Source organism: Sinohyriopsis cumingii, chromosome 19, assembly GCF_028554795.1.
Source record: "Sinohyriopsis cumingii isolate HCF-2022 chromosome 19, ASM2855479v2, whole genome shotgun sequence".
Lineage (NCBI taxonomy): Eukaryota > Metazoa > Mollusca > Bivalvia > Unionida > Unionidae > Sinohyriopsis > Sinohyriopsis cumingii.
Window position 1 is genome coordinate 49,710,602 of NC_142979.1, and position 13,610 is coordinate 49,724,211.

A 13,610-nucleotide genomic window follows, 5' to 3' on the forward strand; every position below is an offset into this window, starting at 1 on the left:
AGGTGCATTTCTGATGTGAAATCATGGATGACATGTAACATGCTGCAGATGAATGATGATAAAACTGCGGCCATTCTGATCACAACACAAAGACTTTCTCATTCACATCCCTTACCTCAAACAATAAATATCAGCAGTACCAACATTAAATTCACACAGTCAGTACAAAACCTTGGTGTTACTCTGGACAGTACTCTCACATTGTGCCAGCATGTCATGAACATATGCAAGGCTGTATATCTTGAGTTGAGATGCATCAGCTCCAGTCACAAAAATTCTGGTTGATGCCACTAAAACACTTGTTAGTTCATTATTACTTTCAAGACTGGACTATTGTAACTCAATTCTTTCTGATTCACCTCAGTATCTAATCCAGAAACTTAAGAAAGTTCAAAACACAGCTGCTCGGATCATCCTTAGAGTACCACGATCAGATCACACCTCCTCTCTGCTCTGTACCCTACACTGGTTATCCAATCGATCCAGAACCAAACACAAAATTTGTTCTCTGTGTTACGTTTTGCTGACGGACTCAAGTCCGACGTACCTATCCGACCTTTCCTATATGTACATGCCAGCAAGATACTTACGCTCCTTTTCTGACAATCGTATACTCATTATTCCAACTATGAAATCAAAGTCATATGGACAGTGTTCTTTTGCATACCAGGGCCCAGCAACGTGGAATGAATTGCCCACTAAACTTAGATACAAACACACAGTGATCACATTCAAGAGTGCTACTAAAACTCACCTATTTTAACTGCAAGAACAAACTTAAAGACCTAATGATGTTTCCTACTTTAAATATTTTCAGCATGTTTTCATGTTTTCTAATTTCTTGGTGTTTGTTTTTTATAATCATATCATTATATGTGTTTTTTGTGTTATACGTGTTGTTTAATGTTGTAAAGGGCTTAGAGCTTCTAAAGATTAGGCACTATACAAAGTCCTCATTATTATTATTATTATTATTATTATTATTATTATTATTATTATTATCATCTTATGCAATTATGACTTTTCATTTAAAGGTTTCAATCTAAAATGAGGATTATAACTGAAGATTCTCCCCAAGTCCTAAAAAATCAGTGGGAACAGGAATGACCCCAACATTGAAAGTTTGGAGCCTCATTAGTTTTATTATGTAGCAGTTATTTGTGAAAATTTTGGACTTAAGGGCTCGTTGTAATATTTTGTAAACTATTATTTAAATATTTTTTTTTCACTTATGTTGCCCCCTTTTCAAAAGCCAGTAACCTTCTTGCAGTTTGTATTTTTCAGCATCATGATGTTTTCTACTTTTAAACATGAAAATAAAATGTTTTGTTTCAGCAGAAATAGATATTCTTTTCTTTAGGTTGCTTCTTTCATTTATTGACCCAACCCTGTGGGTGTTTTTTTATGCAGCCAACTATTTGTATTTACGTGCAGTGTTCCATTTTTTGAGCAAAAGTTTAATTTTGAAGGATGACCTGAGCATAATTTATCATATGAGAGATGGTAGATATACCCCACAATAGCCCAGGAAATGTTTTTAATGAAGAATTTATTTTTATTTGCTCAATAGGAACTGGTGCTATAACAAACACCACAGTCAGTCATCTTGAAGGGGAAATAAATCGCTTCCAGAGGATGTCCTCTATTGACTCTTTTAACCAAAGATCACACTCAAATGAGATGTTAACAGGGCTACGCTATTTTGAAAGACCTATCAAGGGAGACAATGGCAACATTGCAAAGGTAGACTCATGTGCAGCAGTAGTAGCATCACCATCATAAGCAGCAGTGGCAACATTGTAGTAGGAGGAAGTGTAGTAGTAGTAGTGGAGGTGGTTATGGTAATAGTTATGGTGCTGGTTGGGATGTTAGCAACCTTCGATTTTTCTTGTTTGATTTTCTTTTTATCCCCAACCCATATGTAATGGGGAGGGGTGGGGACATAGCTATTGCTATATCTGTCAGTCTTACCATAATCTATATATCCCAAATGTAAACATGTTCATTTCTGGAGCATAATTCTCAAACTGTTGACTATATTTCAATCAGACTTGGTACATATGTCAAGCTGAATAGAGGTGTCTTTTCATGTACATAATTTTCACTTTCAGCAATTTAATGTTGTCATTGAAGCAAAGTGTAGCATAAGAAGTATAGAAACCAGTTATCTCCAAAAAACACACTAATTTGCCACATAACTACTGATGTCCAAGCCTATCTCACCATAATGCCATAACACTATAGAAGAAATTATTTGCATTGAGAATCTGTTCTCTCTAGACAGGTGGTCATCCATAACTGATATTTCAAGCCAGGTTTTACTGTAAAACATCTTTAATTGAACAACTCTGCAATTCCCAGAATAGGTTATTTACTTGTTAATAATAAAATAGTTCTCATTAAAAAAAACATGCAGTTCCAAGAATATAATTTATTAGATCTTGATTTTTTTGTGGCATCAACAGATAATAAGACAAGGATATTACTTTTATGCATTGTCAATGTTGTTGATATCATCATGGTGATGGCTTTTTGCTAAAATTTCTGAAAGTTATTTACAGGAAGTTAATATTACTACAATATTTGTAGACAAGACAGTGATCGAATTGTCTTCACAATATGTGCAGTGGATCATTTTGTCAGTGTGACTGGCCTTGAAACAGGTAATTTTCCAGTGAAATAAAGTGGAATATGAAAGCAGTGCAGGCAACAGGCATTTTAAACAAAACAGGATGCAAATGCAGATTGACTAGTGATGCATGAAAATGGAATTAGATGTGATTACATTTTATAAATGGATTTGAAAATTGATAAGTCATGATCACCATCCCTTTTTCATGATAAACCATGATCATATTCTTTTCATTGAGAACCATGACATTTTTTTTTTTGTGAAGGCAGAGATAAAAACAGTTGCCATTAATGTGGTGACTTTCAGTGGTTGTATTGAAATAATCTTTATTTGAACAAATTGAAATAAGAAATAAAATTTGCACACAGATATTCAATCTATATTTTATACTTTTTGAAGTCGTGATTATGGTTTTGATTACTGTATATTCTTCTGCATTTTATCCATCTGATTTTTTTTATTGAAGAAAACTTATATTAAGACAAGGTATGAAAGCTTCAGTTCTATCCCATTAACACTCAAAAACAGAAAACCTGAATTCAGTAAATACATTTCCATTTTATTCCAAAGAAGCAAAAATGAAAAGAAGTTATGGATTAAAGCAATAAATACAAAATCTGAATTCATTTATGAGACCTTAAATGAAGAAAAAAAAGATGGATTTATGGATCTAATCCAAACATGAATGCCATTAGGACTTAGCATAAATGGAATTCAGACAAAAATGCAAACAGAATGCAGATTTGGTCAAATTACCTGTTTCAGGATCTGTATAATGTTTTTGTAATATTTTTTCAGACTGCTTTTAATTGGGGTCAAGTTGACATGAATGCACTTGCAAAATGTTTGGTGACAGTATGTAGGCAAGTCAAGGAGGTGTTGAAAGAGGAAGCAAGGTTGCTGAGACTTGGGTCTCCCACCTATATATTAGGTACGTTGGACAAAAACATTAAGTATGTATGTTAATCAAAGAATTAGATATGTATGTAAGAGCATTAGGTGCATACATTAGAACATTAGATATTTATGTTAGAGCATTAGATACGTACATTAGAGCATTAGGTGCATACATTAGAGTATTAGGTATTTGTGTTAGAGCATTAGATATGTATATTAGAACAGTAGATATGTACGTTAGAGGATTAGGTACATTAGAGAATTAGTAAGTACATTAGAGTATTAGGTACATAGCTTAGCACATTAGGGACACACATTAGAGCATTAGGTGCATATATTAGAGAAGTAGGTATGTTTGTTAGAGCATTAGGTATGTGTTAGAGCATTAGGTACATACATTGGAGCATTAGGTGCATACATTAGAGCATTAGTTATGTATGTAAGAGCATTAGGTACATGTGTTAAAGCATTAGGTATATTAGTCAAAGCCCTGTTCATCAGATGCATGAGTTAATGGTTTTCTTGACAAATTACTCTTACATATCAAATTTCACATCACTTTCATGCCTTTCTAATATGTTTTGAGATTGGTCAATCATACTGGAATATTGTACATTTTAGCATTAAATTTTGCTTTATCAAATTGTTACACAATTCCTTCTTTAGTAAAAAGTTTTGGGTATGATTATACAAGGTTATTGGAACTGCACAGTTTCTCAGTTTTTACCTGAGATTTCTTAGTCTTGTTTAGTGGTTAGGGATGTGAAGGGTTAGAGTGATAATTAATAAGCTGATTTAAGCATGAGCTTTTATTCTTGATTTATGCATTCCTCAAGTTAGAAAAAATTTAAGCAAATTTTACCAGAACCTTGTTTTGTTTAGAAACAAATTTTCTTCATTCACAGGTGATATTCATGGGAATTATGGAGATCTAGTCAGTTTTGAGAAGGCCCTATGGAGAATGGGACCTCTGCTCACTCCAGCTAGTTTTCTGTTTTTAGGGGACTATGTCGATAGAGGTGAATTTGGAGTTGAGGTATGTATGAAGCTGTTTAGTTCATTCATGTATCAGCATACCTTGTATCATTTGTGACTGCATTCGTGGCTTAAATGGTTAGAGCTTCTGCCTCAGATGTGGGAGGTTGCTGGTTTGAACCCAAGCTAAGTCATGCTAAAGACTTATAAAAATGGTACTTGGAGATATCTCACTTGTCGCTCAGCATTAAGAGGCTAGTGTTAGGACTTGTCTGCCTGGTGTCAGGATAATGTGACTGAGTGGGACATAATGCTGCATGTCTGTGACATGATGCCTCAGTGCTAGACAGTACTATAAACTGCCAAGCTGCTGACCTGATAGCAATATAACTGAAAAATTATCAAAGATACATTAAAAATCCAAATCACACACACACAGTGTTTTATTCCAGTTATGGCATTTCTCCTTCAAATACATTCCCCGATCACATTAACGTTAGGGATATAAGCCGGCTACCTCTCGAATCCAGCCCTACTAAAAGACGAAAATTCGTCTTCTCTGTCTATCTCATATAGACCAAAGGGCAATAACTCTTGCCCCTTACCTCCCCTTTCCACCGCCAGGTGTCACTAGCTTTTAAGCTTCGCTTGTACTGATAACATGTACATTATACCTCCAACAATCCAAGCCATCTTAGCGTTAAATTGGACCATCCGAAGTTAAATTTGGATTTATTGCGTTGGACAATCATTCTTCTACAGGTTGTATACATTATTTTAAGAATTTTTTCAAAATTGAGTGACTTTGTCACCCTTACGGATTTCGTCTACTGAAGACCATGTTACACACGCTATTGCTGAACTCGTGTTGTCAATTAAGAGTTAATGTGACACTGACTAATTTCGCTTATTCCATTAGTAACGGTTGTGGTATTAGCGAATTAATAACATGCTGAATTGCTGATTTGTGCTTTGTTTTCTTTTCTTGTGTCGTTTCAGTAGAAATGTCAACCAAATGCATGAAATGCAAAAAGTTCAAAGCAAAAGAAGACAACCATGACTCTTGTATTGTATGTACCAAGTGTACATCATCTATACCATGCAGTGTGTGTAATACTTGGACAGAGCAAATGTGGGCTGATGTAGTCCAGAAGGAACATCAGCGGCAGTGGAGGAAAATAATGTTGACAGGGTACAACAGTCCACCTTTGAGCAGATGCGTCGTTTGGTCCAGGAAACGACGACGCAGCTATTGACATCAGGCCAGATATTACCCTTATTTCCCTCGCTCGCTTCCACAGCTTTTTCTGACTCTTTGGGGGAATGTTCCCCCAATTTTAGGCTGCCCAGTGGGCGTAAGTCCCCCCGCATGTCCGAGCATGGCCTTTGGGCCTGTAAGTCAGGACGCATGGGGTTTTTACCGGATCCATCGGATCCATTTCATTATACAACCTCTATGTCACTGGCTGTCCAGCTGTCCCAGCATGGGGACCCTATTGCTAAAACGGTCCGACCAAATATGATTTACGGGGATCTTAGTGATAAATCCGTCTGTCAAGCTGTACTGCCGGCAACATACCAATACTATGGCGGAGATTTTAGTGAGAAATCTGTCCATCCAGCCAGGCCATTGGAGCAGCCGGTACCGGTGATAGCAGGACCATCGCCAACATTCAGGCCGACCACAAGCCAGACAAGCCGTCCGGCAGGGCTGTCCGTCCATATGTTCACGGCTTATCCACAAGGGAGAGTTAGTGACAGTGTCAAGGATGACGGAATCACGTCATCTATGCCACCTGGTATGCTCTATCCAGAAATGCAAGCTATTCCAGAACACGACTCGGCACACAGTGAGGGTGATGAAACTCCTGCAAATCAGCCGTACACAGATCCAACCATGGAACGGACTGAGTTTGGCTTCAAGGCGGCAGTGGAAGAAATTTATAGGGTGTTGGCAACTTCAGAATGTCCTCCACCTCCTACCGCCACTCAAGACTACAAAGTTAAGGCGTCTGTAAATTTTGACGGGGAGGAAGAGATGCCGTCCTTCCGGCTCCTTCCCCAGTTGGCAAAAATTAAGGAGATCAGTGATCGTCTATCAGGATGAATAGGTGATCCGGGGAATGCTAAGGTGTTCTTTTCAGAAAGCCAAGTACCAGCGACGTTCTCGTGTCGCTGGTACAAAACTCATTCAGACGCCTTCAGTACGGATCTTCCGGCCCTGGACAAAAATATGGCAGCAGTTCACATGTCCGCTCCACTGTTTTACAAAGTGGACAAAAATGTGTTCCATGCCACATCAAAGCTAGTCTAGAACGTAGTCGCTACGTCTTCAATGTTAGACTTGGCTTCATTAGCCATTTTCCGACTCACAGAAAAATCCGACATTGACCACGCTTGGGAGGTGACGGCCCAGATTGCTAGAGTTATTAACAGGGCAGCTCACCATTCCATAGCTAATGCGTTGACTGTTTCTGCCAACTTAGACCTGATACAACGTGATGCATGTCTGTGGCCCACGTCGCTCAAGCCCCATCATACTCTGGCTTTACGGATGACTCCGTTTGGGTCGCCTTTACTCTTTGGAAGAAAAATTGAAGAAGTTCGGAAGCAGGCAGCTCAGGAACTGCCCCTCTAACTCGCCGCCCAACCCTCGTAGGCGTTTAGAAAAAATCCCCTGCCACAGTGGAGGGATGATTGGCGGACCAGGGACAAGGGATCCTTACAATCAAATGTGCAGTATTGATCCCAACCCAATGCCAGGAGACAAAAGTCTAATCAAGCTAGGAGGCAACCATACAGAGGCGGTAAGAAACAAAGTTTCTCTGTCTTCAAGCCTCATAACTCTAAAAGTTGACATACCCTCCCCACCACCCATGGACAGCCTACCTGTGGGCGGCTGCCTCCTGCAATTTCAGGACCATTGGACCACCTTTTTTCCTCAGAACAATTGGGTGATCCAGGTCATTTTGGAGGGGCTTTGGATTTCATTTATCCAACCCTCTCCCCTGTCCTCCTCTCCCCTCTTCACGGACATACCGTCCGATCGGGAGAAGGATACCTTTCTACAACAGGAAATACGGTCGCTCATAGAAAAACGGGCAGTGGAGATTGTGACCCCCCCCCACAATTGCCGGGGTTTTATTCCAGGCTGTTTCTTATCCAGAAGGAAAACGGCAAGTTGAGGCCGATCATTGACCTGAGTCACCTCAACCAATACATTTTACCACCGAAATTCAAGATGGAAACAGCGAGATCAATCCGTCTTTCCATCCGACGGGACGAGTATGCCATCAGTCTAGATATGACCAACGCATATTTTCACGTCCCTATCCACCCCGTGTCACGGAAATTTCTCTGATTCGCTTACCGCAACGCGGTTTATCAGTTCCAGGTCCTACCCTTTGGCCTCAACATCAGCCCTTGGGCTTTTACCTAGGTTATGGATTGCGTTGTCACCCTGTTCCGGTCGACTTCATCTACAGGGACGGCAGTGTACTTGGACGACATCCTCCAGAAACATATGGTAAGTTCTATTCTGCTCAAAGGCAGAAACGATCTTTTAGCACTTTTAGATCATCTAGGTTTTCTCGTGAACTGGAAAAAGTCCAATCTCCGTCCATCCCAGAGTTTTGTCCATCTGGGTATGGAGTTTCTCACCAATCTGAATCTGGTACGGCATCCTCGCGCTCGCGTAATCCGGATTGTTGAACTCGTTGAGTCCATTTCCAACAGGATGTGGATTTCAGCGAGAGAATTATTGCAACTCCTCGGATTATTCAATGCGGTGGCGGACTTGATCCCGCTTGGCCATCTTTTTGTGTCCCTTACAAATGACGTTACTGGCACAAAGGCACCCCTTTTCAAGTCCTCTCAATCAGACAATAATGATCACGCCCGAGATATGATCATTCCTGCATCAGTGAAACAACCCCGGTTGGCTGGCCACGGGGATTCCTCTGGAGATGCCCCAAGCGGAGATAACGGTATGTACCGACGCCAGTACCTATGGTTGGGGTGCCCACCTGTTGCCGGACTTCACTACAGTCAGCGGCACGTGGGAGCCAGGGGAGAGGCCTCTCCACATCAACCTTTTAGAAATGAGGCCTGTCATCAATGCCTTTCATTTCTGGAAGGATCAAGTCTCAGGAAAAACTGTCCTTATTATGTCAGACAACTCTGTGGTGGTGACTTACCTCCTCAAACAAGGGGGCACCAAATCACCAGACCTGTGCATTCTGATCTGGCAGTTTCTACATTGGTGCGACAACCTCCACATCAACGTACAAATCAGACACATTCCCGGCAGACTCAATGTCTTGGCCGACACTCTATCCAGGAAAGGTCAAGTCATTCACATGGAATAGTCACTCCATCAATCAGTCTTTCTTCGGATTTGCACACTTTGGGGGCGTCTGATGATCAATCTTTTTGCGACAAGGTGGAATCGCAAGTTGCCCATCTTCGTCTCTCCGGTTCCAGACCCAGAGGCTTGGGCTGTGGACGCTGTGTCAATCAGCTGGGAGGGGTTGTGGGCATTCGCCTACCCTCCCACGGTTTTGGTACCGAAAATAATCCAGAGGTTAAGGGGTCAGAACTGTCGGATGATTCTGATTGCCCCTCTCAGATGGAACAAGTCCTGGGTCACCGATCTACTCGATCTAGTGATAGATCTACCCAGGAAGATTCCAACCAGCCCAAATCTTCTCAAACAACCGCGGTCACAGGTGTTCCACCCCTGCCCAGACCGTTTTCTTCTTCATGCTTGGCTCTAGTCCAGACAGCCTTGCGAGACAAACAATTTAAACCTTCGATTGTGGAGAGAATCTCAAGAGCAAGAAGGCCCTCCACTCTGCAGGCTTACGAGGGAAAGTGGCGTGTTTTCAGGGACTGGTGCCATATCAATAAGATCGTCCCATTGAGTGTCTCAATCCCTCAACTGGCCGACTTTTTTCTCTGGCTTTTCGAGGAGAAACAGTTGGCTCCAATTACTATCAAAGGCTACCACTCCATGATATCAGACACATTCCGCCATCATGGTAGATGTGATATTGGGCATAACAAAGATCTATCAGATCTTTTAGCCAATTTTGATTTCAATCGACCAAAATCCCTCACCCTGTTTCCAAAATGGAATCTCTCTTGGGTTTTAACATGGCTCAATTCAGACAAATTTGAACCTTTAGCCCACACTTCGTTAAAGCTACTATCATACAAAACATGTTTCTTGATAGCCTTAGCTTCAGCATGCAGGGTGAGCGAGTTACATGCCCTTTCCAGTGACCCGAACTTTCTTCAGTTCAGATCAGATGGTTCGGTGGTCCTCCTGACGCAACCAGGCTTTGTAGCCAAAAATAGGTTATCATCCATTGGCAATCAAAGAATCGTCATTCGCTCGCTCTCTTCCATAGATAAGTCAAGAGCAACAGCCATGCAAGATCCTGTTCGTGTACTCAAGCACTATTTAAAACGCACAGAGGCATGTCGGGACACACGTAAGTGCCTCTTTCTTCCAGTCAAAGCTGGTAAATGGGATATCACCCCTCAAGCCCTTGCTTCATGGCTGAAGTGGGTTATACGCTCAGCGTACTCTGAGGTCTCACAAGATCAGAGTCGCCTCATGAAGATTACAGCTCATGAGATTAGAGCAATCTCGGCAAGCCTTGCATTCGAACGCAATGTTTCGATCTAAGATATAATAGAAGCTGTTGGCTGGCATGCAGAGTCAACCTTCTTCAGTTTTTATCTCAGAGATTTGGCTTCGCAGAGGCAAACCTTGAATCTGGTAGGTCCGGTGTCGGCAGCCCAGATGACCACCAGACCCATTTAAAACAATCAGCACAGCCTATCAGCTTCGCTGGATTCGCCAGAGAAATTTGTAGGTAAGAAGATTTCAATAACTATCTTCTTAACCGTATATAGGGGTCACATATCACGGGACCCTAGGCTGTGTTGCTGATGAAATTAGGAGAACGGGTTATCTTTCAAATGGGGAATCCAGCCATCATTCCCTAGAAGGTACCCAGGGTGGAGGTAGGATGCTCAGCATTCACTCCTCCTATTACCTATTCTCCTAACATTAATGTGATCGGGGAACGTATTTGAAGGAGAAAGCAAATTTTTAGTAAATTGTTTCTCCGAGAATACTTACCCGAACAAATAACTTAAAAACCCTTCCAACCACCCTGCTATGCGAGCATCCTCGTATAATATATATCGCTCAGCTTAAAAAACTAGTGACACCTGGTGGTGGAAAGGGGAGGTAAGGGGCAAGAGTTATTGCCCTTTGGTCTATATGAGATAGACAGAAAAGACGAATTTTCGTCTTTTAGTAGGGCTGGATTCGAGAGGTAGCAGGCTTATATCCCTAACATTAATGTGATCGGGTAAGTATTCTCGAGGAAACATAATTTACTAAAAGTTTGCATTCAGTTTTTTTGTAGCTGTAAATATTTTGATACAGTTATGAAATAGATGTGAAAAAGTCATAAGAAGCATTTTAGATTCATTGTGATTTAGTTTTGCAAAATTATTGGTTCCCTCTTTTTGTTGAAAATGGGAGGTAGTTGGTGGTCTGGTTTGGTGCTTTATGGCACAGCAGCACAAGTAGGTTATTTAGTGCTGAGACAATTGGTATAAAGCGCCTTGCCCATGGACACGCCACGGTAGCTGACCCAGGCTGGTTCAATGGTCAGATTAGATCCTGAACCCTTTTGGTTGTGAGTCCAGCATGCTAACCACTGAACCATGGCAGATTCCAAAATGGGAGATATTGTAATGGGCTGTCCATCTTTCTGTCTGTCTGTTATGACAGTGGTACTGTATCACAATCGTTAGAACTACATGTAGCAGTAAAAAAATTACCACCCAATACCAAAATCTGCTTGTGTGCCATTTTACGACCTTGCCAGGTGCAGTTGGTAAACTGCTTTTAAAAACCAGATAATCAAACAAAGCATCTCCTGGCTCACTTGCAGAAAATGATTTATTAGGTGCTTGATTATAGGATTGTTGAAAAAATGTTGACAAAAGTTGTGATGGATGTTTTTGTTAGACACAGTGGGATTGTTTAAGATGTTACAGTTTGACACGATATCCTGTTGAAAATTCAGGCCTATATTAATTAATTCAGCTTTTCAGCTTTTTGTAAAACCTCTTGTGCCAGCATGTATGAGGTTCCTGAGAACATTCCCTTTATGGAATATTGTTGTCAAATAGTACTTTTCACATCAATTTATATCAGTATGTTTTATGTATTATCCAAATCCAAGTCGACGTATTTGTTACAGAAGTAATGTTTATTCACATCAATTTATATCAATGTGTTTTATGTATTCCCTGAATCCAAGTCTACACATTCTTCTTTATTTAACAAAGACAAGATATTTGTTAATAATATGATTTTTTTACATGAAAGGTGTCTAAATTCACAAAAGTAAGCAATTCATGAGCAAATTAAAAGCAAATTTGGTTGTACCTTACACAACAGTTATATTTATTGATACTAAAAATTTTACAGAATATATAACTATTTTTCTTATTTTTACTTTAGTTGTTTATTCATTGACCCAATCATATGTTCAAAATCATCATTTTATTATAATTTAATTGATTAAATGTAGTTCAAGATGTACACAATGCATCCTTCTCTGGCCCCTAGCTGGGCTCCTCTTTGTCTACAATGGTTTCTCTTTCCAGACATGATGTCATTGCAGCCAATATATGTTAATAAGCTAGTAACTAAACTTAGATATGTTGTCATGTTGAATGAATCAGATGACTGAGTTGGAGCATGTGATCAAACATTTTGTCAGTTAGGGCCATAACTGGGATGCCTGTAGAGATTTATTCTTCTCAGTATATATGCTGCATTTAACTTAACATTATTTGTGGAAAGAACCACCTGGCTCCCCCTCCTTCCACCATTTTATTTGGGAAATTTCTTGCATGGCATACCATTCCTGCTCTGTTCTGGGATGTGTGTGTGTGTCCGATGCCAAGTCAACTGATGTTTGTTATCATAGCAATCCTCAGGATCAGACTTACTGAGTTTTGGTTATCAGTGTCCCTATATACCTTGTATCAGTCTTGCAGTTCTGTATACAGGTGTTGGACACTCTTCACAACCCTATAAACTCCCCAGGTCTCTCTTTGCTAAGCTGGGCCATTGCCATGTTTCATGCATTCACAACTTTTATTTTTGACCCCCAATTTGTACAAGTCCTTAAATGTACTCAACTATTATGCCCATATACTTCATACCCGCTTCCTTTGGTTTATGTATGAAGTATTGGCAGGATCAGACTTATCAAGTTTCTGTTATCAATGTCTATATATATTGGGTGTTATTTAAATGTTAGGTTTTTTTCCTTCATTTTATGATTTAATGTGTTTTTTCTTCAAAACTTAAAATCTAATTTAGTTTATTTAGGTCAGTATGTCATGCATAACATCCATGTTGATCTTTTTTAAATTTTATTTTGAGGGTTCATGACTTTTAAGTATTTTATTAGACCAGAAATATGTCTTGTAAGAATTACACTGCAGATTCTGTGATGTTAAGATTGTGTTAAACTTTGTATTTATTTGCATAAAATGTAAAGTGATTCATTTCCTTAAAATTAGGGCTGTTTCATTTAAACATATTAGGTACTCTGATTACTCAATGAGTTTTTATGAAAATGATACAAAATTCTAAATTGCATCTGTGGGCTGCAACCCCATGTTGAAAGTGCCCTCCCTGGTTCCCAGTTATGTTTCACTAGAAATGTCCTCAATAACAGAACAGATTTTGGATTAAATTTGTAATTTGGATTGGAGTTTAGGATTTTTGTGTGTTCATAAATGGGTTTAAAACAATATTTTGAAATGGGATTGAAGTTTCCTTTAACATTAGTTGCACGTTTTAAAAAAAATTATATTGCAATTAAATTCTGTTGTGTCACACTTGCATCACAACCACCACCTATGAAAATATTGAAATCACCCCTATTAACTGAACAAACTGTCTTTACACATGCACAGTAATAAATGATGCAGTACTACTTTTGAAGGGGCCCCAAGTGGCCAAGTGGTCTAAAGCACTCTCTGTTACGGATCACTGCCA

The 13,610-nt window shown here is 39.8% G+C and overlaps 1 protein-coding gene across 4 annotated transcripts in view; it reads left to right on the plus strand.

Moving 5' to 3' along the window:
- The window catches only part of LOC149775678 (uncharacterized), a 103,984-nt gene that overhangs the window by 61,813 nt on the left and 28,561 nt on the right, over positions 1-13,610 (plus strand). For all 4 annotated transcript variants that reach the window (XM_089944497.1, XM_089944500.1, XM_089944499.1 and 1 more), the window contains 3 exons: positions 1,571-1,743; positions 3,431-3,563; positions 4,435-4,565. In XM_089944497.1, coding sequence (XP_089800623.1) covers positions 1,571-1,743; positions 3,431-3,563; positions 4,435-4,565 — 437 coding nt within the window. The remainder of the gene's footprint in view (positions 1-1,570; positions 1,744-3,430; positions 3,564-4,434; positions 4,566-13,610) is intronic.